This window comes from Parasteatoda tepidariorum, chromosome 10 (genome assembly GCF_043381705.1).
Source record: "Parasteatoda tepidariorum isolate YZ-2023 chromosome 10, CAS_Ptep_4.0, whole genome shotgun sequence".
Classification (NCBI taxonomy): Eukaryota; Metazoa; Arthropoda; class Arachnida; order Araneae; family Theridiidae; genus Parasteatoda; species Parasteatoda tepidariorum.
Genome location: NC_092213.1, coordinates 327,062 through 353,547, shown reverse-complemented (window position 1 = coordinate 353,547; position 26,486 = coordinate 327,062). Strand labels below are relative to the sequence as shown.

Sequence of the window (26,486 nt, the reverse complement as noted above, 5' to 3'; positions counted from 1 at the left end):
GATTTAGCTGGTGCTTATATATATATAAATACATACATACTTTAGTGTTAGAACACGTAGTCGAATAGCTTTTATTATTTATATTTTAAAATTCCTTAAGTATTCTTACAATTACCATTCCCAAGAAGTCCTAATGACAAAAAAAATCTAAGCATTTTAAACAAGAATTATCAACATCGTTAAGTAATGCTTTTAAAATACATGGAAAAATATGTTATTAGATTAAATTTGTTAATTCTAAGTATTCTTCTACAATGCAGAAACTATCAGCAATATTTTTTTATGATATTCATTCAGAAATTCGGCGTGTTTCTTCCTTTTAGAGGGAAAACTTTTTTAAATTCTTCGAGTTATCCGGATTTTTACTGACATTAATTTCATTAAAAATATTTCTATCAACTGTATTAATCTTTTTTAATTTATAATTATTTTCTAAGCAACGCAAAAACAACACAAAATAATAGAATTTTAAAAATAAAATTTTGAAAGTAAATTACCAAAAAAAATTTTTTATAGTTATTTTTTTCTTTTAGAAAGTTTGAAAAAATGTCTGGCTTTTAACAGAATCAAAGTAAACAGGCATTAAAATAATTATTGAATCAGAGTTAGAGCAAGAAAAACCTTCGAAAAAAAAATCCTAAACGTGGTGTTCCGTAATAACCACCTTAATTTATATTATTATAATAAGTAGAAAAATGAATATTATCAAAAATTAAGAAAAAAATACAGTGACATTCCCTGCTTAATTTTGAAATCGCTACTTTAGTTCGCAACCTATAATCCTTATTAAATAGTGAATTTTGAAATTAATTCAAATTCCGCGTTATTTTGGAGGATTAATTAATAAGTCAACTACTACTATTCACATGTTTAGCGACGCTAGTGGGAAGGCCTTCGCGGCGTGCGTATTTTTGCGAATTGAATGCGAAAAAGAAGTTCAAATTAAATTAGTGCAGGTGAAATCACGCATCGCTCCTCTAAAAAAGGATCCCATCACCAAAATCAAAACTGAAATGTCTATTCCAAAATTAGAACTCTTAGCTGCACTGATAGGTACTCGTCTTGTTCAGACAGTCAAGACTTCATTAAACATTTCTGATATCGAAACCTTCTATTCGACTGACTCTAAAGTGGTTCTTTGTTGGATCAAAAATCCCGGAACATGGAAAACTTTCGTGAACAACCGAATACAAGAAATTCACTTGAATTCATCTAAAGAAAATTGGTGTTACATCCCATCTCAAATGAATGCAGCGGACATCGCTTCTCGTAGGTGCAACGCACAAACTCTGTTCAGTCTTCGTTGGTGGGAGGGTCCCACATGGTTAAAAAATCGAGACTCTTGGCCAAACATTCACAATGCTGATTTCTCAGACGGTTTAGAGCTTGCTACCGTCGGGAAAAAACCTACAGTTACGATGAATATTTCTTTAGGTAATTCCGAACCTAATTTTTTCGAATGGACTTAGCGAATTTCGAAATTTTCAACAATTGTTCGAATTTTGGCCTATGTTAAGCGATTTATCTTCAATGCTAAATCAGTAGTAAATAAACAGAATGAATCACTCTTGAATGGAAACTTAAAATAAGAAGAGCTCACCAAATCTGAACTCGATATATTCCTTTTCATACAAAATGACTCATATGGGAAAAATCGTCGACTGATACCACCCAATTTCATCATTCACCGCAACTCCAGTAGTCTTCCAAGAGTTGAGACAAAACTTGTCTCGACTGGTGATGGTTATTTTTTTAGATGTCCTATCCTGTTGCCAGACAGGAATGAACTAGTTTTCAAACTCATCGAAGAGACTCATCGGACCTACAGCCATGTAGGCGTACAAACACTTGTCACAACCCTTCGTGAAAAGTACTGGATTTTGCGATCAATAAAAACCGTTCGATCAGTTGTTTCCAAATGTGTAATTTGCCAAAGATTTAAATCCAAATCTGCTACGACGATGTTCGCTTCTCTTCCAGAAGAACGTGTACGAATATCAGCAGTGTTCGAAACAACTGGAGTTGATTTAGCTGGTGCTTTGGTTCTTCGAAATTGTGACAAAGTTTGGATTACAATCTTCACGTTTGCCGTGTACCGTGCGGTGCATTTCGAACTTGTTTCGGACATCTCCACACAAAGTTTTCTTCTCGCATTGAGACGTTTCATTTCACGTCGAGGTCGAGTAAAATTAATCTATTCAGATAATGGCGCAAACTTTGTTGGTGCAAAGAACGAACTGAAAAGTATCGACTGGAATGTCATCATTGCTCACTCAGATTGGAGAAAAATCTCCTGGCATTTCAACCCACCTACCGCTGCTTGGTGGGGGTGGGGGGGTTGGTGGGAGAGGGTGGTAAGAATGTTAAAGGAATTGTTGAGACGCAATTTAGGAAAAGCGTGTCTTAACTACGAAGAATTGTACACCGTTGTGTGTGAATGTGAAGCTCTACTTAAAGGTAGACCTCTAACTTACCTCTCCGAAGAACCATCAGATCTAGTGCCATTAACTCCTTCTCTCTTTTTACAGGATCAGACTAAATTTTGTGTAGATGATCTAGATCAGAATGATATGCAGAATCTTCGCAAACGCGCGAAACACCTTCACTCCCTTAAACAAAAACTAAAAACACGTTTCTATAAGGAATATATTTTGCTCTTTAAGCAATCCAGACACTCTCATCAAACCCCACTTGAAGTGGGAGATATGATTCTAATCAGTTCAGATAATAAGAAACGTGTTGATTTTCCTCTAGCCAAAGTAATTGAAATTTATAAAGGACGAGATGGTGTTTCCTGAGTTGCGAAGGTTAAAACTCAAAATGGTGAAATAGTTCGACCATTTCAACGATTATTTCGTTTAAAAACAACAGGTATTGTAAGTAAAACTCTAAGATCAACAGTCAAACCTGTTAAACTGTAATCTTCAATTTTGTATTAATATACTTTAAAACTTTTTGTCCTTTTCGATTTATATTTTATGTATTTGCAATAATTTTGTTTCATATTTCTAAACTTAATACTTTAACTTTTATTTAAAATTTTTGATAATTTTAAACTTTAACCTTTTGCGGTTGGAGGATGTTGCATCTTCCTTCCATTAAATTAAATTTTTACCTTGTGATAGATGGCGCAGTGTGCCCATCTGTAAGGATACATAGCTTTTTTCATCAGTCTTTTTTTTTTTTATGTCGTTTCGTTAAGCTTAAAATAAAAAAACTCTAAAAAGAATATTGGCTCGCACTGATTTATTTCAAACCAATAGCCAATAAGATCCCGAGACGTAACAGAAACATTTACTGAATGTGTTGTTCCACACATAATTACGATATGGTTACTTTTGAGTCACAACCCGAAACTCTGAACGAAACAATGACACATTTTCCGGGTGTATTGCTCCATCTATAATTGGAATATGTTGATTTTATGGTTAAAGGGAAAATAATATTTAATTTAAAATAAATAAACTGAGAACTCTATACTTGTATTCGAATGTAGTTGTTCCACTCTTGTCGAAGCAACTTGTCGTTAAAAGAACTTTCAAATAGTTATTGGGTTTGCAAACAGTTTCGGTAGTATTCCTTACAAATTTTAATACATGCATAGATTAGGAACGAAATTAAAATAATAAAATAAAAAATAACCTTGTTCTAAATCACCTTCAGACGAAAATACAGTTCCATACAGAAGAATTAACATATAACAGTAAAAACCTTCAACTATACAATTTTTGCATTTTTAAATTGTTTAAATAACAAAGGTATGAAGCTTATCGCAGTATGCTTAAGGATTTTGAATAACTAGTTTTATACCAGCGGAGGAAATGAATTGAATACGCGCACAGGGATTTGAATATTTGAAGAAATTTTGGTAAAAATATTAACACCTTCCCCGCCTCTTTTTTTTTCTTCCAAATTTCAACTTTTGTCGAATACATCCATTCATAAAAATCGAACTATTACAAAACGAATGAAATACTTAACAAAGCAAAAAAGATTAGGATACATCAAAATTATAAAAACCTATGAGTATTCGAAGTATTGTGTTATTGCAGTTAACTATGATTAATATCTGAGAATTTGCAGTAATAGGGTTGAATATAGCTTTTTTTTAACGCAAATTATAAATTGGGATGCAACTTCATCACAACTTCAGAACACAAAAAATATGAAATCGCGAGTCTCGCACAAAAGTTGTGCGATTGCAGCGGATGAAAGCAAATGATTCATCTTATTATTATTTCGATGAAATAAATGTGAATAAGACTCATTTTTACCTTTTTAGAATGAAATTAATATTAAAATTATATTTTTTATTATATATTTTTAATATTTTAATTATATTATATATTTTTAATACGAATGGGCAGCTGATTCATCATAAATCTACGTGGCTTTTTATGAATTATTTCAATAGGTTCCTTCATTGTTTTTTGAATCTCGATATTTGAAATCGGATGCTATTGAGGCAAGCGAATTTCAAATCGTTCATTTAAAAATTAAAATTCTCACACGCCGATTGTTTCGTAAATTCTCATTATTTTTTGAACCACTTCTTCGGTGGTTATATTCAATGATTTTATGCGTAATTTTTAAAATCTCGATATTTCTAAAATAAACTACTAATGATTCTCCGTTCGCACATGTAAGTAATCACCTATTGATTATCGACCATTTCTCTCGATTTTGCACCGATTTCCTCGTAAATCCATATGGTTTTTCAGCACTGATTTCTATATGGTATTTTGAAATCCCGATGCGTTTAATTAAATATCTCAATGGGAATTTCGAATCGTACTTTTCAATAATAAATTTTGACGAAAACGCTCGATTTGCGCCAATTTTGTCGCTAGTTCAAATGTTTTTTTATTATTTATTATTTTTAAAAAAAAAATTTTAATAAATTTTTTGGCAATAATACTCATGTATTTCTAAATAATTTTAAAAAGAAACGATATTTTTAAATTGGCACTACTACGTGAATTACTATTGTATTGGATCTCGAATCGCACAAATGAGTAACAACCTTTCGATTTCCGACCACGTTAGTACGATTTTGCACCGATTTAATCGTAAATCCAAGAGATTCTTCATTCCAGTCCCGCAATCATTTCTATGGAATTTTAGAAACACGTGAGAGTTCGAAGATGATATAAAATCGGATTTTTTTCTTTGATGATCTCTGAAAATATCTCTAGCTCTTGGTTCTCAAACAGATTTTTTCATAGTAATAGTAAAATATAAAAATAATCATAATTCAAAAAATAAAAACATTGTCGCCCCTCAAAGATTACGAATTTATTGAATATCAGAAAGAGTAGAAAGGAAAATTACTCTACAATTTCATACCTCATCCTTATTTTTAAGCCCTTTATGAAATAAAAAACCAGTTGCACTTGAAGTTATGATAAAACAAATTTTGTTTTTATTTCGAAGAAATGTTTTTGTTTCTCAATACTAACTGTGTTCTTATTTCTCACTTTTTTTATCTTACTAAAACCAAATTGCTACTTTCTTGTGCACTTAATTGGCTATTATTTGAGTGCCACTTAGAACGTTCGTAGGATTTGTTTTTTACCTTCTTTGGTCTTACTATAAATTAAATATTTTATTGGAAACATTATTTTTCTGCAATTTTCAGAAATTTGTTGACAAAAGCAAAAATATCTGTTTTAATTTGAGCCATTAAACAACCCTAGTGTTAAATCTGTCTTTAACTTACATTACTGTACGAAACATACTTAAGCTTTGTATCACATAATAAACATATGCTTATATTTCAGAGTAAATTAGGATAAGTTTAGAAAGCACTCAGCCATCTGAGCGATGCCCTTTATAAAATTAATTTACTTTTTTAATGCATTGGTCTATTTTTCGACTCGATAATTTTTCTATTTTGTTTTTCCCTAAGCATACACATTATATACATAAATTAATTTTATAAATTAAATGTATCAACCGAATGGATCAATTATAATGTTGATACAATCAATAATAGATAATTTATTTGTACCAAAAAAATGGATCAATCATTTTCAATTAAGATGCAACCTTTGTAAATAATAAAATGTTAAATAATTTAAAAAATAAAATTTTATTTTAAAATATTCAGTATAACAATTAAGTACACTGTCATGTGAGTGCGTATGGAAACTCATACGAGATTTGTGAATCTGCCAAAATTTTTAGCGAAACTTTCGGTTAAGAAACAAAACAAAATTATTTCAACTGTTAACATCAGTCCCACGTCCCTCCTCTCTCCATTCCTTGGTTCACGCAACTTATTTCTAGTCGTTTATTTTTAGTCATTGAAGAAAGAAAGAAAAAAAAAAGGGGGGTTACTGGCTTGAATAAACAAAAATTTCCTAATTTCCTAGTATTGAACAAATACCTTTCAAACTATTATCCTGCACTTCATTTAAACTCCTGTACCTTATAGTCCAAATCAAAACAATACCACCACCCCTCCCCAGTTGTTATCAGCAAAACAACAGAAATGTCCACCGGCGAACAACATAGTCACATCAGAAATAGGTGAAATTTGCAGTAATTTTTTTATTTTTTAATCTTTATCTTTTTCTTTTTTATTTTTCAACGCGTAGACAGAAGAAAAACAAGAACCCAAGAAAATAAGGAAAAAAAACAGATCCTTGAAAAACAACAATAAGGTAAGATCCTAGTTCCCTTTCCCAAGACCATAAAAAGCAAATAAATATAAGCGGAAGATAAGTCTCGAGTTAGAGTACTGGGGGGGGGGGATTTAGTCTTCCTCTAGCGCACCCCCATACTATTCAAAATACCAAATGCAAAAGATTTTTATCAGCAGGTAAACTAAGGTCTCACTCACTTGCAGGTAAGGAATTTATCTTCATTATGTAAGGCACAGGAAGACCCTGACTATACTCGTTATTAGGAAGAAAACTGTAACGAGGTATCCGCCCTATTTGACCTCTTAGTATCTCTTGACCCCTAAATGGAGAGGGTTGTGGAAAATAAAAGCAAAGATAGAAAAGGGATGCGTAGGAACGTTATTTCAGTTCGCTTGTTCTTCTTCAAAACGAAAGAGTCCTTTAATTTAAACATGTCTATCCGGCATGAAGATATTATTGCTATTATTTAAAAAAATTTCAGCAATTGAGAGCTTTTATTCGAGTTCACTACTTCGGGTATAGCCATTTATGTCTGGTTTTGAACGTAAGAATGATCTACCTCATACCACCCTTTTTTTTGTATTGTGCAAACAATTAGAAAAACTTGAAGTCATCATCAAAAAAAAAATGTCTTATTTTTTCGTTTAAGAATATGTTTCAAAAGGAAAAAAGGAAGAAACTTTAAAAATAACCACTATAACACTGAGAAGTGTAGTTCCTAGTGGACTTTTAGATATTGTGTTAACCAAGCAAAAACCAGGGCCTTTATTTATTTTTAGTTAAATAAATAAAAACTGAGCATTACATAAAGAGAATTAAATTACATACAGAATAAGAGTATTCATTCAACCAACCACTTATAAAAGAATGGAGAATAAAGATTTTGAGTATAGCCGCAAGAAATTATATTTCGTAGCTGACTATTCTCGCTACAAATTAATGTTTTTGGAGTCGATTCATTCATTTATTTATTCATTTTTGTCTTACCTAAATATAATGAACAAACTAAAGAAGTTAAATATAAACTAAAAAAAAAAATGTTTAAATGAAAATTTGAATTAAAACTGGTTCAACAAAAATTTTCTAAATAACGAGAGAAAAAATAGTCACAAGATAATAATTAAATATACATACTGTTAAATTGTATCTTCTGAGAATTCGCTGTACTTCTTGTCTTGGTTGAAGGGAAAGATCCGCTCTAGATGTAACTTTACACGGCATCATCTACACCGCTGGCTATTAAAAAGTATCTTCGTTTTATATAACTTTTTCAGAGAATATTAAATTAATTAAACAATTTAAAATCTTTTGCAAAGTTTTTCCATCTATCCTAATAGGGAAGATATTAGAGGAAATGTACAGACGTAGACAGTCTCGGTACACTGTTAAAATTTTCATTCCAAAATTATGTTAAAATAACTGGCAGCTGTCTGTCCATCCGATTAACCGTAAAGTTTACGGTAAAGAAGATTTTTTCTTTCCTTTTTGGTTTTGAAACCATTTACAGAAAGTATGGTTATAAAACGATGAATATAAAACTATACGGTTTTTTAACCATTTACAGCTAGCATTTTTCAAAAATGTTAAAAAAAATAATTATCTAACTAGGCATTGGAGCTCGGTTTTTCGTAAGGTAATGAGAGAGTGCCGGACACTGGAAATTCTCCATGTGGTGAAGGAAATTGAAGAAATATTGTGGTGTCACCACTAGGACTCGAACTCTAGTTCAACCGGTTATGAGATTGACAGATAAGCCCGCTCGGCTATGATATGTACGCCGTTGTATAGAACTAAGTAGCTTCATTACGTGGTTCTAATTGGTGAGATAAAATTCTGGTTGTTTAACCATATTAGGTGAGCGCAGGTCAATAAACAGTTTTTCTCAAACTTAGCAGTTTGATTACCATTTTTTTTATGGTAATTTGACTGTTTTGATTAAATATGGTAAAATAACCATTCAATAAATTGTTATTTAACCATTTTTTCCGAGAAATTTCTAACTGTGTAAGTAAATATTCAGTGCGCATACGCAATGATTATATCGTTGTAATTCCATATTGAAAATATTTTTTGCTTTATTACTCAATTTTAGCTCCCTTTTATTATGCGTATTTTAAATAAGTTGAATTGGCTTTTTTCATGCATTTCAAATGAAGGTATTTCATTTTTGCAAACTACTTATATATTCGTGTTATGTGAAAATTTCGTTGTTTATTTTTGATCACTTCTTTCTTTTTTTTTCCTTAACTAAAATTGTTAACTGTGATAATACCTACGACATATAAATTTCATAAGTTTGTAACATTAATATTGTAGTATATTGTTTACTAAGAAACATGGTTGGCAAAACCGTAATTTTAAAGTTTGCAGTTTAGGTTTTGCTTGATTTTTTATAGCAATTATTATCTATTTTTTGGTTAAAATTTTCTAAGAAAATTTTGCAAATAAGTTTTAAATGAGCATCAAATGAGCAATTATTCATGATTTCGCCTCTTACTGACCGATATTATAGCTGGTTAAAGAAAATTAAGTGCAAATATGAAGTTGACTTGTTTACGTTACTCAGTCAATAATGGCAGGCTTAAAAAGTAAATATAACTATAAAATTAATTATTAAACTTAAGCAATACTTAGATTAAAACTTATTTTATTCGAAACTATAAGTAAACATTTTATTGTAAATTGCTGTCCAAATTCTTATGAAATGATACAGTACTTAAAAAATAAGGCTTTGTTATTTATTCAATCCCTTTTTTAGTGCTATTTTATAATTGGTTTTTATATAACAGCTAATGGCATAACTGACATTTATAAATATCTTTCCATAGCATAGATAATCAATCTAATTTAAAATAGTTTAGAGGATTACTTGTTTTTTTTTATTTATTATTTTATTTATTTATTTTGGTTCAGCATATTCTTTCTGAATTAAATATTCAGTTGCTTACAGATACGGACACTAAAAAAAAAAATTTTTAAAAAAATCAGGACTGAAGAGTATGCAATCCCAGAATTTCTATTTCTTTTATTTGCTAGCAACAGTTTCTAATACTAGCATTATTTCTATTTTTTTTAACTAAGCCATTAATGAATATGTTTTTTAATGATAAACCTCTGCTTATATGAAATGCATGCAAAAATATATAAATTTCGATGGTTTATAAATTAAAATAATTGTAATTCCTATTATCTAATGTTTTAATATATTTAAAACTAGGTTATAATGTTATAGATAAAATGAAAATCGTTTGTCATTAAAAATTTAAAAAAATAACTATGATGTATAAAAATAATAGTTTTTCTGTATTTTCTGAAATAATTCTATTTTGTTTAGTTTCCTATAAATTTTCAGATTCTGACATCAACCGTAAGCTGCTGTAACCAAGGATGTTGAAAGAGGAGGTTTTTATTGATTTTTAGAGCTCAATATGTCTCTAGTTTCACCTATGTGCAAACAGTAGATCCTGTTCTATAAGTTCTGCTATCGATTCATTGTATTTGAAGAAGATAACTTACACATGACTGAAAATAATCGAGGATACTATAATTGAATTAAAGACTGGTGAAGGGAAAAATTGAAGGTTTTCCACTCAAATTGTTAAGAACAGTCTTGACCAGACTGAATTGATTATCTTATATTAATTCTTGGGGCTCTTACTATTTAGTGTACTTTAGTGTGAACCACTATTATTTTGTTTTGATATTTCAAGTTTCAATATATCGTATGTGTAAATGTATGTATTGTATTTATATCTGTACGTATTTATCTTCGGCAAATATGGCAAGCACCTTATATATATATTATTTAATCACTTTGTCATATTTACTGACCTATAAGTAAAAAATGCATCATTTTATCAATTTTATGAAAACTCTAGGACTTTAAAATTAATTGAATTTTTTCTCAATACAACAGAACTATCAAAACAAGATTGCATTAATATCCCTAAGAGAATGATAGTTGTTGGATGATGAAATAGTAGATATGTATAAGCTGAGCAATTCCATAATTGTATTGTAACATTTGCATACATTAAGTGCGTATGACTTTAAAAAAAGCATTTTATTTAATTGATAACAGCAAATAACTATCGATTTCATGTACACTTCTTCACAATTTTTATTAAAGTTCCTAGATAAAAATGAGTCTGAAATTGAAAAAGATAAAGCCAGTTTGTAAAACGGAAAATATCTGTATTGAAAACGGAAAATATTACTTTCGTCAAATAACCGAAAAATCTCGGCAACTCTGCTGCCATTACATTCTCTGCTTTTTTTCCTCTTTTTTTTTTTTTTTTTTGTGTGTGTGTGAGAGCGAGAGGGAAGTTTAAAATACAATGCATGAAATACTGCACATATACTGTATATTTTCCTTTTCTTATCCTTTTCTCGAACCAAAATTTGAAACTACAAAAAACAGTAATTATATGAAATGAAAAGAACTAAATTAGACGAATAGATTTGCACAATGTTGATTTAAAATATTTTCTCTAAAACCTCTTCAGTTTTTAAAACGGAAAAATATCTGTAGTTAAAATGAAGAACATCAGTTTGTGAAACAGAAAATTTCTGTAAACTGTTACATATATATTTTTAAATGACCAAACAACCTCTATTTGAACTTGTTTAAAAAATTACGGTAAAAAATCATAAAGTAATAATGGAATTCAAATTGAAATAAATCTTTTTTTTTTCCTATGGAAGGCACTGAACATAATTCTTCCCCTCGGAAGATGCCGGATTTAACGTTACCTTATTTAACGATGCCTCATTTAACGTTACCCAGAGGGCAACTGTGAACCTACGTCACGGAGGCGAACAACATTACCCACGCCACACTGCCACCTATACCAGTTTATAGGGTGGGCCACATTCACACATCACACAATAGAAAACAACGCAAAGGGTGAAACCTCCATGCTCTGAGCGGGATTCGAGCCCACTACCATTGACTACACAGTAGGGCACGCTGTCCGGCTATTAAAATGGAAATAGAATAGCATTAAAATTAAATATAGATAAAGAAATAATGAAAATTCAGCAAGTGAAATTATTTCTGAAAAAATACGCATAAGTCATTACCTTTTCGTATTATGTAAAAACTATTTCTGGGATTAGAAACTCTTTTGCACGAAATTTCGAGTGCTAGGTGACACTCTCTTTTAAATTCGTCTTCACGTTGGAATCAAAGGTAACGAGATGGTAAACGAAAGGTAACGAGATAACCTTCCACTTTCAACGAGGTCTTTACAGAGTGCAAAAAAATGTTTATGGACCTCTGGAGGGTTCCACCTCGGCGTAGTTGGTATTTTAGAAAACGATTTGGACGTGCCTTGCTTTTTGAGGGACCTAGAAGCCAGCAGACTTGCTTATCTCGCTTTGCAAGTGGTCACTTTGCAAGTGGTCACTCTCGTATGTTCAAGGGCAAAAGACTTTTGGACTTTGCGCTAAATGTAGGACTGCTCAGGCTTCGCCCGAGCATATTCTAAATTGTATCGATTTTAAGATCGGCAAGGTTTTTTCAAAACCTCTTCTGTTTTTAGACTTTCCGGACATTTTTGGACTTATGGATTTGGTCTAATTGGGATGGACCTCTTGGGGATTAGAAACAACAACACAACAAATTCATCTTCCGAGTAAAAATGTTTTTCTAACTAATATTGAAGAAAGGAAAATAATAATTTAAACTTGAGCACAAAAACTAATGCTGGAAAATGCTAAATGTTAAAATAAATATCAATACTTTCAGCATTTAGTAATTTCAATATACTTTTCCCCCAAGTTAAATAGATTTTGCGGGAAGCATTCTAAAAATAAAATTTATTATGACATAAAAAAGACCATCTCTACATGCTTGAAAGGGATAGGCGTGGGAGAAAATGATTATTGTATATAAAAACAACAATGAATATTAAAGCAAAATTACATAATGGATATATTTCCTTTTTGAAAAAAAAAATTAACATAACTATAAAATACACTGATTCTTCTGTGTCAAAATGATATATTTCAAAAATCTTGGAACTATAAAACGAATTTACATATAATTCAGTTTTTAAATCTAGTGAACATGAGATCTGATCTTTTCTTTTATTTCTTTTCTATAGAACAAAATGTATAGTTTTTAAGAATTCATAATAAAATATATTTATTATCTAGCAATATTTTAATTTCTCAGACATTATCCTTTTAAAAGAAAAATATTTTGCTCAGAATATGAAATCTCTCTTACTTTTTTTAAAAAAAATTAAGCTATAGAACCAGTTATTTTACATGATATACGCATCAAAAAATATTATTTTAAAATGAATTTGGTTTAGAAGTTTCATTAAACCGTGAAATTAAAATAAAAAGTTTCGTGTTCATAAGTCTATGTAGGACTTATTCATGACTCCAAAAAAATGTAGGAAAAGTTTTTGTTTTCTTTTACTAAATGGAAATCCATAATTTTGTAGTGAAACTAATCTTATTGTTCGAAGGCTCTAAACGTTGATAACCTAAAAGAATGTAAGTAAAAAGGTTATGAAATAATAAACAATAAGAAATGAAAACTTTTCGTTGAATTTTATCAAAATTTGTGTAGATTTATTATCTGGCGCGATTTTTCGGGCAACATCGATGGAATGACTTTTAATATAAATACCACGTGTATTTCAGATCTAGTTTCGTAATTGTTGTTGTTCAAATATATATATATATATATATATACCAGTCACTTCAAGGGTTTTCCCAAATTTCATTTCAATAAAAAAAATCGTTTGGTAGAGTTTTCTTTTATATATATTGTCTTTTATATGTATATATATATTCAAGGGCGCCGGCAGCGGGATGCAAAAGGGTGCACTTGCACCCCACTGACTTTTTTTCTTTAAAACAAACAATTAAGGAGATACAGAAAAACAATTTTGTTATAAAATTTTATATATTTTTATTCAAAAACAAATAATTAAGTAATTATTGATACATAACAATTAAAAAATTGTTCAATCAAACAAGAATTGTAATCGTCTTGTTTGCTGTCCAAGTCAGTTTATAACTTTTTCAATGAATTCTGAGTCATCTTTCATTCTTTTGTAATGCACACTGAGCATGCACAAACTTGGCAGATATCTAAGTTATATTTTTTAATTTCATTTAATAAAATATAAGTAATATTATATTTTCCATTAGTTATTTGGTTTAACAAAGGTGTAGAACACTAACTGACCTATCACAACTGTAAAAATTCATCAACACAATAAACACCAATGTTAAGCGTGCACAAACACGTTAGTATACGAAACTACTGTTTGTAGTTATTTGTGTTTCAAAGTCAGTAGCTATGCCAGCGCAATCAATAGAGTTTCTAGTGGCAAAATTTGCAAGTACAAGAAATTCGTACTTTTTTTTTTAAATATCTTGTTAACAATGAAGAAATGTATCTTAAAAAAATTAACAGGTTAAAGTATATGTAGTAACAAAACAAAATGTAATAACAGAATATTTTTTTCTGAGGGGGGGGGNGGGGAGAGGAAGGTAGTTTGTTAGAGGGTTGCACCCCCTTTTATATTATTCTGCCGGTGCCCTGGTATATATTTCATTGAATAATGGAGGTTTGTGATAAAATTTGTAACCACGGATTTTCCCGTATTATATTTGCAACGGCAAAAATATAACTCTAGATAACTTTTTTATGTAAATATATTCTTTTATTAATTTTAATGCCCCAATATCTCCTTAATTTTGGATATCCACTGTTTTTAATCAAATTTTTGGAAAAGTTAATCTATTTGTTTTTTGAATGAATAAATAATTACTACAAATGTTTTAATTCTATTTATTTGATTAAAAATAATATTTAAATAAACGTGTTCAAAAGTATTTAATATGTTTGCAGTAAACTTATAAATCATTCCTTTCATCGTATATGTCAACAATGCAGATATCTTCCTCTTTTTTAATACTTAAATCCAAAGAAATTGAAATTAATATAATCTTCATGATTTTGAAGCATTATTAATTTCTTTAATTTTATAATATTATGTAACTTTAAAAATTAAGGAATTAAACCATCAATCGATATAATACCAAATTAATACTAAGGGCCTAATTGTTTTCATAGTAAGGTTGATAATAATTGTTTTCATAGTAAAAACTTAGATCCTTGATGTATTCCAACTATTTAAATTTAAAAAATTCTTTCCATTTTTAAAATATTTATTGAAAAATGACAGATTAATTAAAATTTTCCAGTAATCAAATTCCCAATTTGGGATATTTTCTCAATCATAATAATAACTCAAAGAAGCATTTTTAAGTTGCTAGTGGAATGCTATTAAGGAGATCCTTAAAATCAAAGGTCACAATTGATTTAATTCTTTTGTGTTTAATGTGATCAAATGACTTTGGGGTAATAATCTATGAAAGATCTTTTTAATAATATTGTTACTAATTTTATTTTAGCAGTTAAGATAGAATAGTGCCAGATTTAGTTTAGTAAATATTAGATCCACAAGTGTTTGTTCTAAATTTAATAGGTATTTTATGAAATTTTGGACTGATTATTCAGTATAGAAATTGCACATTAATAATTTAAATATTTAATTTCTCAGAGGAAAGTGAAAAATTTTAATTATAGTGTATTATTTAAATTGATAAGCTTGAAACTTTTACTTTTTTTAATTCCTCATTTAAAAGTTCATATAAAATTTTAGAATATCTAAATTTTTATTAATTTTTCCTTCTTTTTTATTTAAAATCCTTTTTTTTCTGGATTTCGTGTGTTTATCTCATTTTTATATAAACTCATGTTTGTGAAAATTGCAACACCATGAAGGGCTTATGCGAGTGAGCTGAAATTTTCAGGAAATGCAAAGTAGAACATGATATGCAAATGATTAGAATTTCAGATCCGTAGCGCATGCGTATGCCAAGCAGCGCCCTCTGAATGGCTGATGGATCCGAATAAATAGACGGCTGTAGCGAGGAGTCTATGGTTATCGGTGGTTATCTGCTTGTGGTATTGGTAAACGTTAGCTTAGTCGTTACTTATGCCTCTTCGACGAAAAAGAGCGAGATTTCAACAACTAATTACGGAGTTTGAGCGGGGGAGAATCATCGGCCTTCGTGAAACTGGATTGTCTTATCGTGAAGTAGCCGTTCGTGTGCAGCGTAACATCAGCACAGTAATGCGTGTTTGGAAGCAGTGGACAGACGAGTGTCAGACAACTCTGAAATCTGGGAGTGGACCCCGAAATGTCACGTCAGCTCGCGATGATAGACACCTGGTCCGCATGGCGCTGATGGACCGTACGGCTCCCTCAGCACAGTGGTCAATAGCTACAGGTGTTTCATTGTGTGCTTCATCAATTCGTAGACGTCTGCTGCAACGTGGACTGCGCGCAAGAGCTCCTTTATACAGGATCCCCCTCACGCTAAACCAACGCCGCCTGCGGCTGCAATGGGCCAACCAGCATAGGGACTGTCGTGCTGATTGGCAGCGTGTCGTGTTTTCTGACGAATCTCGCTTCAATTTGTGGTACCATGATGGCCGTATTCGTGTCAGACGCTATGCCGGTGAACGCCACCTTCCGGAGTGCGTTATCGAGCGCCACAGTGGACGAACACCCGGAGTTATGGTCTGGGGTGCCATAGCATATCAGGGACGATCTCAATTGCTACGAATTGTGGGTAATCTGAACAGCAACCGTTACATCAGTGAAGTTCTACAGGCCCAAGCTGTTCCCTTCCTTCAAGCCTTGCCAGGTGCTGTATTTCAACTGGACAATGCCCGCCCTCATATTGCTAGGACTGTTCAATCCTTCCTTGCATCGCGACAGGTAAAACTTCTTCCTTGGCCGGCGTATTCCCCGGCTATGTCGCCGATTGAACATGGGTGGGATTTCGTTGGTCGGCTTTTCGCACGTGATCCTCGTCCTGTTGCTTCTACGGACGAACTTTGGGTACGCATAGAAACAATATGGAATACTCTTCCTCAGACAGACATTCAAAATTTGCTTGACTCCATGCCACGTCGTGTAGCAGCACTTATTGCGGCGCGTGGAGGCTACACAAAATACTAATTTTGATCTCTTGTTATTGTTTGTTTGATTTGAAAGTTTAATCATTTATTTGTACCACTACCACTCAACTGTGTATTAAATTTCATTTAATTATGAAGATTCCTTCATGTTGTTGCAATTTTCACAAACATGAGTTTATATCATCTTAAATTACATGGTATACTGTCATTTAAAACAAATTATTTTCCTAAATCTTAAAAAACAAATATTAATCTAAATGTGTTTCCTTCTAAAACCATATTTTTTACACTACGCTGATGACATCCTTTGATTATTAATGTTTTATCATTTTAAAATTAGTAGATTTCAATAGAAAACCTGAGCAAATAGTTTATCGATAAAAGATTTTCATTTCATCAAATCTTGCCACATTATACAGTTTAAAACATGTGTCAAGAATGTTTCATTGTTGATTTTATTTATTTTGCTCAATTTATTAATTTAGAATCCGAGATATAATATCAAAATTACATGCTCTCTTTGTATTTTTTCTTAATAGACTTTTCTTCTTTTTCAATTTTTCAACATATATGCATTCATTTTAATTCTGCTTATTCGTAGTTCAGATTTTGTTCCTGAAACAAATTGAAGGAAATGTTTGTACTTCTAAAATTATTTGAACTTCTTTTCATGCTTAAATAGAAGCAGATGATTTTAGCATGTCCAACTACTGCTAATTTAACTTTTTGTTTCTTGCTACTCAAACAGCAACTTAAATTTGGTCACTGCATCTTTGTTTACAACTGAAGAAATAACAGAGATCATTATTTTATACCTAAGTAAGAATTTACTTTCTTCCATGGAATTCTTTTAACAGTTTATTTAACTCTATTCCTACTCTTCATTATATATTCTTTAAATTCGAAATGTAAATTTTGCATGCCCTAAACTAAGTTGTTAATTAATGAATTTCCTAAATAAATTAACTTATTTTTAGTTTTATGCAATTTAAATTAGATAATTTAAATGTTAGAAAAGCAACATAACACTGTAACATGCTGAAATACATAATTCACGATTTGAAATTTTTCAGGAGTTAATAGTTAATGTTTCCATTTAACTGTACTGTTTAATGACTTAATGCAAATCTGTAAAAGCACACACACCAACATTTAACCCCTCACCTATGCCCCTAAAGGGGCATTTATTGGTTAATGGTTAAGGTTAGAAGACAAGACAGATAGAAAAAAAGAGAAAAAATAACAAATAGAAACAAAAATGAGAAGGAAATAAAAAGAAATATAAAATTAAAAAGAAATACAAGAACTGAAAGGAAAAAAAGAAACAATTTTTCTATTAGTTACGGAGTTTTGATTAGAAAGTATCCAGAGCTAATTGATCAAGTTTAGTAGTGGTTGGTACTCACCATTGCATAATTTCGTTATTTTTTAATGAAAATTATTTCAGGATTTCCTCGTATTCTTCTAGAAAAATAATTAGGCTAGTTGCCTTTTGTTTCAACTTTGGATTCTTATAGATAGATCTCTTCCAGGCTATGAGTAATTCTATCTTAGGTTATTTAAAGTGGTAGGATGTGGTAAGCGGACATTCTATTGTAAAATACCACACTGTTCCTTCTCCTCCACAGGCACGTGTGTTGTTAGTAGCTAGGCAAAAGCGCTTTAGATACGCTTTAAAGGGGCGATGCTCTGTAAAGAAGAGGATTAGCTGCCTATTCGATTCTAAAGGTTTGAATGAGACATCTGCTAAAAATTTCCCAGATTAATATTCCTGATTTCGGTTTGTGATGATGCCAGTAGTGTTGCCAGTCTTTCTTAATTTGTGTTTTAGCTTTAAGCTTAATGAATGAATGTGGAACTTTGATGTTGAAAAATTGACCCTTATTAAATGCCGCTTTAGCTAAGTTATCAGCTTTTTCGTTTCCATCGTTATTATGTGCTTTAATCCATGAGATTTGGAGGCCATTAGTATTATTAAGTAGATTTCGGATGTCCTGTACAATTTGATGAGTGGTATTATAATTCCTAAGTGCTATTATTGTTGAAAGAGTGTCTGACCATATTGTAGTTTGGCTTATGATTTGTTGTTTCATGGCGTGAGTGATGACTTCCTTTAATGCTATTGCTTTCGCCTGGAATACAGTTTTGTGGGAATTAAGTTTCAATTGTGTGGTCGATGAGATTATGCCATTTTCATATAATCTGCAAAAGTATCACTGTATTATTATAAGAACCGTAGAAAAGCATCAGAAGTAGGAATTCTTGTTATCGTCCTTATTTGATGGTTATCATGAATTCGCAATAAGATCTCTGATTCACTAAATATTTTAAACAGATTTCTTTTCGTCCATAGTTCGTACAGTTTCGTCGTACAGTTTTTTTTTTACGTTATTATTTAAATTTGTTGTTTCGAAATAAAATTTTTCATCATTTTATAATATGAATAATTGTAGATGCTCTAATAATACTTCTGAAACAGAAATTTCTCAACATTTTGTATGACTTGTTATTGTCTCCACTGGAAATTATCATTGATTTATAATAAGATCTTCAATTCACTATGAGATTACTCCTTTGAATCTGTTTTTTGCTTCTTAATTTGTAGCTAATCATTATTTCCATGGAAAGCTTTGTCGATAAGTCAGAATAATAAAAAGTGTATGTGTGTGTTTTACATCCTAATCTAAGTTTTGAAATACAAATTTCACTTCATTTTGCATGATTTGTTTTTGTTTCCACGAGAAATTATCATTAATTCATCATCGGATCTAAAATTCATTACATATATGAATTAGATTCCTTCTTTGTCTATGATTCCTTCTTTGTCTATTTGTCTTTGTCTTTTTTTTGTTGCTTTTGTGTTATTGTTTAAATTTGTAGCAAATCATTATTCCCATGGGAAGCTTTGTGAATAGTTCACAATAGGAAAAATTTTGCTTATTTTACTTATTGCTTGTTATTATAAGCTTATTTTTCTTTCTAATCTAATTTCGGAAACAGAAATCTCTCTACATTTTATGTGGCTTGTTATTGCTCCCATTAGAATTTTTTTTTAACTCACAAAAAGATTTTCAATTTATTAAAAAATATGTGAAATTATTATTGTTTTTGACTGTATATTTCTTGTACATTTTTCTTGTATATTGTTTAATTTTGTAATTTGTCATTGTTCCTACATGAAGTTTGTCATTAATTCAAAATAAGTCATTCAATTCGTTAAACATTTGAAATAGATTTCTTCTTTAACAATGATAGTTTAAACAAATCTTCATCCAATAACATGAAGGTCAGCGACAATTTAAATATCTCTTCTGTACCATCTCAAGCCCTCACCCCCACCAAGTTATCTCATATAGCCTCTTTAAGGAGCCGAAATACAGTTTTTTTGCTGTCAAATTTTGTTTTTACCTTGAAAAATTGACCTTAGCCTTTCCCCTAGAAAGCAATCCATCTTCTAACGTGTACCGTATCGAAAGATGGCAAAGAGCCAAAAAATTGCCGCTGGATTGTCATAAATTAAATGCATCAAATGAGGAAAGCGAGATTTGTGAGTGGATTATGCTTTTTTCTTTCTACTTCCTTTCTTCTTCTTTTTTTTTCCGCTTCAATGTTTACGTGCATGCGTTAAGTATACAAAAATGGAATTGTGTCCAGAATATTAATCTCTAAAAAAATTGTCCCCAACGGATGTCTAAGCGTATTTCCATCCGTAATTTTATAAAACTTATGAGAAAATGACAGTTTTCTAAAAATACGGAAAAATAAAGAAATGAAGAACAGCTTCAAAAAGCTTCAACGTTAGAGAAAATCTCATAATTCAAACAAATAACTTAAACAATGCGTATAATCAAAATATACAATATAAAGAAAGAAACCCAAATCTATACAAAAATGCATGGATCGAAGTATGGTAAATACTCTAAAACTCTGAATATTATGGGAATTAATTTTTATTTATTTTTTTAATTGTATATAAGAAAGTGTGTAGCTTAAAAATGATTTTAAAAAAAACGGGCACGAATCTCTACGGGCACGAATCTCTAAAACGAATCTCTAAAAACGGTTGATCTATACGAATTCTACAACCGGCTTGCACCGACCATAGAGCTGGTGTATTAATATGTTCAGTGATAGACGACTTAGAATTCCTTTGATATCAGACTAGCCGTTCCTGGTTTTCCTGTCTTTGTAAAGCAAAGGCGAGTTAATTTTCTGAAAAATCGATGAAGATGGTTCGTTCATCCCAATGCATGTTCTAGGAGTTCCCTTGTTTTCTGGGGTGTGTTCGAAATTTCAAGGCTACAGAGTTGAATGGTGATAATCTTACGCTCAAAAATGGGTCGACTGTTCAATGCCGGTTATAAAATAAAAACTACTTAACGGACAAAATTTTAGTGCAAAACATTGTTTAAGTAACGCATTACTACATTTGGTAAAGTATTTTGCACTACTCCAGAAAGGAATTTTAAAAAAAGTAAGAAAAGGTTGTTATTCCTTTACGAAGGAGGATTTTCATTTTCTTTAAAGAAAAGATTTTTTTTTTAAATCTGCAAAACCTTGGGTTTTTCTATGCTGCACAGTGTGCGTGTTGTCGATTTGTACTCACATATGTTTTTGTGGATTAAAATTTATTCTTTAAAATACATGCTTTTTGGAATTTACATAAACTGATTCCTTTCGGTTGGATTGTAGAGAGATACAATGAAAAAACTTAAATTCATTTAGTCAAAAGATATAAAATTTTAATTAGAATTCGAACATTCTAGTATGCCGTTATGAATGAGTAAACAAGCATTGAATTTGTTTGTAATAAATTCATGTGTTGTAACAAAAATCTACACGACTTGACATGATATAAAATGGGATAGCCGGTTTTATACCGATTCTGCTAATTCCAATAACAATTACAATAATATAATACAATATAATATACCAATAACAATTACAATAAACAATCAAATTTTCCTTAAATTGGTCCATCGAAATATATGATTTCTTATATTATTTTTCGATTAAGTAGTAACAAAGAATGTTATCTAGTAAAAATATTTGAAATCATTTACTTGATAAAGATTTGGAATGCTTATTTAACAAAGGAGGAAAAAGGTGTCTCAATCAAGTTTCCACTCCCTAAAGATGCTACTTTCAAGTCATTGCCTACATATTATCTAAACTATATCATATACTAGCTCGTTTTGGTTCATCAGTTAATCAAATGATAATTTGATACCAATCAGAAAATGAATCATGACGTATATCATTTGAATAATGTGAAAGTTGTGTTTTTAATTCATGAATGGGCATAAAAGCGAAATTTGATCATCACGCAAAACGTAGATTTTTACTTTATAGTTTTGAAGCTTTATGTGGCTACTAGAAATAACAAGAAAAAAAATTTATGTAATGATTTTTTTTCCTTCTTATTCGTGGTTTAGAAATATTGTAATAAATGTTGTTTAAGTTTTCATGCAAAATTTTGTTTGCATGTTTTATATTAACATCACCCAAATTACTTTTAAGGATAATTATTTCTAATTAAAATTAATTTAAGATATTGAAATAAAACATATAAGCAGTATTTATTTAAAATAATTAAAAAAGAAAGACATGTTCTTGTTATGGGAATTTGATGAGGACTCTCCCTCTCCCCGAAGTATAACAAAAAACTAAGAAAGGCAATTATTGACTTTCCAATGCCGCACAAATACAAAATAGTTTCAAGCGAAGCTTTGTTTGTCCGCTTAACATCTTTGGTATCAATTATGCGGGCTCATGACTCAATATTTTAGGAACACTTTTGTAGGTACGCAAAACATCTTAGTTGAAATAAAAAACCTGTTGGAGAAGGACAGTCTCCACCTGCCTATGACACTAGGAATTTATGGGTTATAAAATGTGCGTCATAGTCTTCGTAGGCTTCAGGCGTGGGACGTCAGAAATAATTCAATTATTCCCAAAAAAAAGATGTAAATACTTTTAGACATTTAAGTATGTCTTGGAGGTACAATGACCTCGGGTATTGTGATCTATATTTTACTAAACAAAGTCGTGAAGAATTTTTTGTATAGCTGAATCTTCCGACGTGGACAGCTATCTCCGGGATTGTCCTCGTATCTTATGTACACTGGCAGTTATTTAAGTCTTAGTGAGATATATTTTAGATTTTTCATAAGGGGTCACAACGGCTTTCAAATCACAGAAAAATTATGATATTACCTCCCTGATTACATAGCATGTCTTTTGGGAGAAAACATTTTTAATAAGTTTTAATACGTACGGTTCTTCTTGCATTTTATGATATTTCGAAATTCCTAAAAAAAATTATTTTCGCAGTTATTATAATAATTTCTGTTTATTTATTTTTAATTATTTAATGTGCTTTGTTATTTAATTAATTTTTCATTACAATAATTTCTTTTCAAAAATAATGATCTGACACCCATTTACTTATTGTTTAATATACATATTGCACCTGGAATATATGGGTAATAAATTATTCGTATTTCTCAGGCATTGATATAAGAAATGATTCATCAGTTTTTCTCAAAAAAGATTAGAATACTTTTAGGCATGAAATAGGTATTCTTATGTCTTTCACATTGTTCTCGATGTTCAATGAAAAAACACGAACTGTACAGCGACATTTTCTCATTATTCATCTTCTTGCATTTTATGATATTTCGAAATTCCTAAAAAAATTATTTTCGCAGTTATTATAATAATTTCTGTTTATTTATTTTTAATTATTTAATGTGCTTTGTTATTTAATTAATTAACACCATTTAGTACAAATTTTCATTCAATTTAAAATGTCTTCGAAAATCGCTTTAAATGTGCTGATACGTCTGTTGATATTGTAAGCTGCCCCAATAACAAGAAGACTATATCTCCCCCCTAAATGTATTTCTTATAATGAAAGAAATTAAAATTCTTCTGCAGATTTAACTGTTTTTAACAAAACGTACAGCTTAGTAATATTTTAGGAAGACTTTTCTACATACATTTATGGAAGGAATTTTGAAGAAGGCTCAGAATTAGCAAAAGCTAAAATTAAAACAGAACTTCTGTTTTACAATTTAAATGCTAGGATCTTTTTAAACATGCTTTTCGAAGCTCTTTCGCCGAGGAACATAATAATGATAAAAGAAAACCACAGTTAAAGTGCCTGAAGGTAAAGCTATAATTTTAAACATGTTACAGGCAAAGTATGAAACGCCGGCATTGATAGAATATCGGATGTTTTTAGGCAAAGTATGAAATGTGAGAAATATCACATACTTTCCCTAGGCATTGTATAAAATGCCTAGGCATTCTATAGAATGCCAAATGCTATTCAGGCAAAGTATGAAATAAACGTACTGATGAGGTTATTATGTAAATGATGTGCATGCTACTGTGAATGGCCGAAATCGTTGGTTGTTGACTTTCACCGGTGAATGTTGACAATCACATAGTCGCTTTGGTGAATGTTCGAAATATTTATTACATCCGATTTGATATTAATTTATTCATGGATATAATTGCATTTATTCGATATTTTAATACTTACTGACGATAGATTAGAAGAAACATCAGTGTTTGGAGTATCGGGTAAATGTATACCGGGCAATGGCACTTGAACTTAACATCAGTGTAGGGTATGACGGGCAAATATACGCCGGGTAATGGCACTTGACCTTAAAAAAACATCAGTGTAGGGTATACCGGGCAAATGTATACTGGGCAGTGGCACTAGACCTAGAATATATTTCGGACATTCTCCAAAGGTCTAGTCATACTAGGTCTAGTTAAGTGCTTTTGCCCGGTATACATTTGCCCGGTATATCCTACACTGATGTTATTTTAAGGTTCAGTGCCACTGCCCAGTATACATTTGCCCGGTATACCCTACACTGACGTTTTTTTTAAAAGTCAAGGGCCATTGCCCGGTATATATTTGCCCGATACTCCAAGCACTGATGCTTCTTGTAATCTATCATCAGTAAGTATTAAAATATCGAATAAATGTAATTATATCCACGAATAAATTAATATAAAATCGGATGACGTTTTGAATTTGTCATTTTCGAATGACATTTTGACGAATCAGAGATGTATTTTATACTTTGCCGGTTTCTCAATCGGCATTTTATAGAATGTGTAGGCAATGTGTGAAATATAAATCATTTCATACTTTGACGGCTAATTTTAGGCATTCTATACAATGCCGGATTTCATACTTTGCCTGTTACATATATATAATATTGCTATAAAGAATTATCTGGGATACAAAATGGACAAATAACGTGAATATTTTAACATTTAAAAAAAACCCACCAATTTGGCGATATTTTTTTTCAAGTAGATGAAAATTGCCAAAATTTGCCAAAATCAGTGAATAATTCTCCATCTTTGCTATGCTAACTTTTATGAGCATAGTAATTTTCTTGTGACAAAGCCTTTGAAAATGTCACACAACCTCAATAAAAACGATGAATTGCAACAGAAATGTAAAATAAAGTTAAATCAGTAAGTTAAATTAACACCAAGAAATTATTTTTCTTACCTTTATGTTACGCAAATTGTGGCGTTTTAATGAAATATTTGTATTTAAGTCAGTACATAGTTTTATGACGTTTAATAAATAACCTAAGAAACTTTTTTTTTCAATCAATATTCGTGAGAATCCTAGCTCACAGAGAAAATAAATTCAAAGAAATATACTTCATATAATCAGTGCATCATCTCCTGAACTTTTCTGAAGAAAAAGTTATTTTAATATGAAATAAAATATAATGAAGATTACCGAAGTGTAGAAGTAAAAGAAGATTATTAAATACTAATTGATTTTTTTTTAAAAATCAAGTGATCATAATCCGGATATAATTATATAATTATTTGATTTTAATGTTTTAATAATTAGATTCAAANATATATATATTATATTATATTATATTATATTATATATCTATTTTAATTGTTGCCCCCCCCCCAGTATAATCTGTAGAGATTTTAATTCCATTTCAAGATCAAATAATAATCAATATACATCACGGAAAATCAATGCTTGAAACATGCTTATGTCTTAATAAAAAATAAATATAATAAACGCAGTTCCTCTTCATAAATGTCTCAACTTAATTTTACGCAAAACGTGGGGAGATAGAATGATAGTTTACAGACGGCAGATATTTACGAAACTTAGTTTTCTGGTACTTACGAATTATCTTAATGGAGACAATAAAACCCGTAAATGCAATAACAGTAAATAATAAGATCATAAAAGCTTTTACGGCGGTCTTACCGTCGTACAATGAGCTGCAGTATTTGATAGCAGTTCCGCTTTCACCGTTACATTAAACTGAAAAAAGTGGCTTTGTCAATCGACATTAAATTTTAATTTCTAAAAACACAACTTACAACTTTGGTATTTTTTAATGGAATGAATGGGGAAATCATTTGGGGACCAGAACTTAAAAATTATTAACATTTTAGGAATTCATTTTACGCTTTTTTTTTTTTTTTTTTTTGCAAGGTGAAAAAAAACTAGGTTTATTTCTGAATTGGAATGTGAAATAGACTCAGCTTTTTTTCTAATTTAACTTCACTAATTCTTGTTTTTACGTAATAATTTTAACAATCGTTATTTTATTTTAATTAATATTCATATCTGTTTGTTTCAAATTCAGCTCACTTTGACGAATTACGATTAATGAATCACGATTTGTATTTACATTGAAATTTGCATGTAAGTAACTTCCGATTCATATTTACAAAATGAACGACTTGCTACATCATGTGTTTTTCGAATCGTAATTATTCCACCCGATTTGTGAATT

The 26,486-nt window shown here is 30.5% G+C and overlaps 1 protein-coding gene across 1 annotated transcript; it reads left to right on the top strand.

Moving 5' to 3' along the window:
- Nucleotides 1-866: 866 nt before the first annotated feature.
- LOC107443937 (uncharacterized) lies at nucleotides 867-2,798 on the top strand. The gene is made up of 2 exons (XM_016057962.2): nucleotides 867-1,434; nucleotides 1,591-2,798. Exons 1-2 carry the CDS (start codon nucleotides 867-869, stop codon nucleotides 2,796-2,798), a joined length of 1,776 nt encoding a protein of 591 aa, XP_015913448.2.
- The last annotated feature ends 23,688 nt before the right edge of the window (nucleotides 2,799-26,486 follow it).